At 42.5% G+C, this 2,055-nt stretch overlaps 1 protein-coding gene across 2 annotated transcripts in view; it reads right to left on the bottom strand.

Moving 5' to 3' along the window:
- Positions 1 to 484: 484 nt before the first annotated feature.
- The window catches only part of LOC149820844 (protein IQ-DOMAIN 3-like), a 4,956-nt gene continuing 3,385 nt past the window's right edge, over positions 485 to 2,055 (bottom strand). For both annotated transcript variants that reach the window (XM_089982323.1, XM_089982324.1), the window contains exons 5-6: positions 1,483 to 1,602; positions 485 to 1,412 (exon numbers count right to left, since the gene is read on the bottom strand). In XM_089982323.1, the coding sequence (XP_089838449.1) occupies positions 750 to 1,412; positions 1,483 to 1,602 (783 nt within the window). In that variant the 3' untranslated portion in view covers positions 485 to 749. The remainder of the gene's footprint in view (positions 1,413 to 1,482; positions 1,603 to 2,055) is intronic.

The following is a 2,055-nucleotide window of genomic DNA, read 5'->3' as shown; positions in this document are numbered from 1 at the left end:
CATGTATCAACTAATTCAAAGCATTACACAGGCCAGAACTCTAGGATATCCACAACAACCATGTTGTCCATCTTCAAGGTGCTCCAGGTCCCAGCTTGGCATTCACAATGTGAAGATTAGGGGAAGACGCCAAAGAGCTGCTTGCATGTACAGTTGCCATTATAGAACCAATCTTGTTTGGACTGCTCTGTATCTCACCTTCAAGTTTGAAAGGCACGGCCAAACCCAGAAATTCTTGTGGTCGAGTTGATTGTGACTCAGCCAGACAAGTCAGTGGTGGGTCCAATCTCATGCAACTCATGCTGTGGACTGGGTCAACTTTAATGTGTACATTCAATCTGTCAAAACTCGGACGAAATGCAAACAAGAACATCACGGGATTTTATCATCCCCAGGGCTTGTCCCCACAGACTTAACTAAATTTGCCAGGCACTAGGACAAACCAAAAAGAAACAAGAATACAAACACATATAAAACGCAATCCTTTGTAACAGAATGTATATAAATGGGATTCTCATATCATATGTCCAGAACCACAATAACCACAAACCAACATTGTTTATGACTTCAACCCAACCAAGTAAGACAAAAAATAAAGGCAAAGGCAAATTCAAATCAAGCAACTTTGGACAGATGAGAAAAAAAACGATGGAAAGATCACGATCAAGAAGATGACAATTCAAGCACTCTGATTCTTTTATCCTCCTATGTTGGGGCTACCTGCCGGCTTCCATTGTTAACTGCATGTTCTAGATTAACATAGGCGGGCCCGAAAAGCGCCTTGCTGCAGATGGGGTGATGGTGCTAGTGATCTTCTCAGCAGCCGGGAATGATAACCGCTTCTTTGCCAAAGTGGGAGGAGTCCTTTCTGATGTCTCATGTTTATCCCCCAGTGGGCTGAATCTGGCTTTGGCTCTTGCTGATTCAGTTGACTGCATGTAATTGGGAACAGCAGGAGAGCTTGCAAGGCTTTCATCATCTCTAACAGAGGAACCTGCAATACTGTGACGCCTGTTCCGCTCAGACTGCACACTGAACATGCTCCTCGAGTCTTCCTCTGGGCCCCATCTGCCATGTGGACTTGTTAACTTTGTCTTTCCAGTTACAGATGAAGGCTTTGATGGTGGTGTGGACGGAGACACTCTGCTGACAGGTCGGACTGTTTTCACAGCCACAGGTGATGGCCTCTCACCATGGATCTCACGGCGAGCATAAGATTTGGTGATCTCTCCAGCACTGCGAGTAGCAGTTCTCACAGATGATGCTGTATCAGAATGTTCTTTCTCTGTGACACTATGGTTCTCCCATGGCCTTGCAGCCATCCAACGCTCCAACCAACTCCATCCCCAATGTGGATTATTCGGGTCCACAAACATTGGGTTTGCTGATCTGATTGAATTCCTCCATTGTTGCTGCAAGTATGCATTGTTATCAACAAGGTCTAATGACTGAAGCATGTGAAAGAATAAGCACCATCAGTACCTGATGAGAAAAAGCATATGCCAATGCCCGCTCCCTTCTAATAGCAGCTTCTTGTTTGTTAATTAAGTTGGCCTCTATCTGCTCCTTTGACTGTAAACTGTCATCCCAATCTTCTCCCATCTATCATTTGTATTGCATCAGTAAGAAAACCAAAAATAATTTATGCTACTCCCATTGGAACATCTTAGCAGAAGAATCATGACACATGTAACATGATGATAGGAGATATCCTGAATGTAATTTTTTTCAGCTATGGGAAAAGGCAAAGACTAGTAAAGGCTCTTGCAATAACAAAAGGATATAGCAATGCTTGACCAAGTACCATAAACCTTCCTCCAAAATGAGGAACCTATTCAAATCATTTTCCTAAAATGCAATTTCTAGCTCAAACTGAACAGCTTAATTGCTACTCAAGTTCCCTGTGCCATACAAAAAGAAAATCAAAATGTAAAAGCCCATAATGTTCTTTTTACAGTAAGATTCAGGAGAGCCAACTCTTGGGTTCACATGAGATTTCCTAAGCTAAGAAAGCACATACCAATACAGTAAATGCACACATTTAATTATATTGAA

The sequence above is a fragment of the Nuphar pumila genome, chromosome 12, assembly GCF_984573655.1.
Source record: "Nuphar pumila chromosome 12, dmNupPumi1.hap1.1, whole genome shotgun sequence".
NCBI lineage: Eukaryota > Viridiplantae > Streptophyta > Magnoliopsida > Nymphaeales > Nymphaeaceae > Nuphar > Nuphar pumila.
The sequence above is the reverse complement of the archived record's forward strand: the minus strand, read 5'-3'. Positions and strand labels throughout refer to the sequence as shown.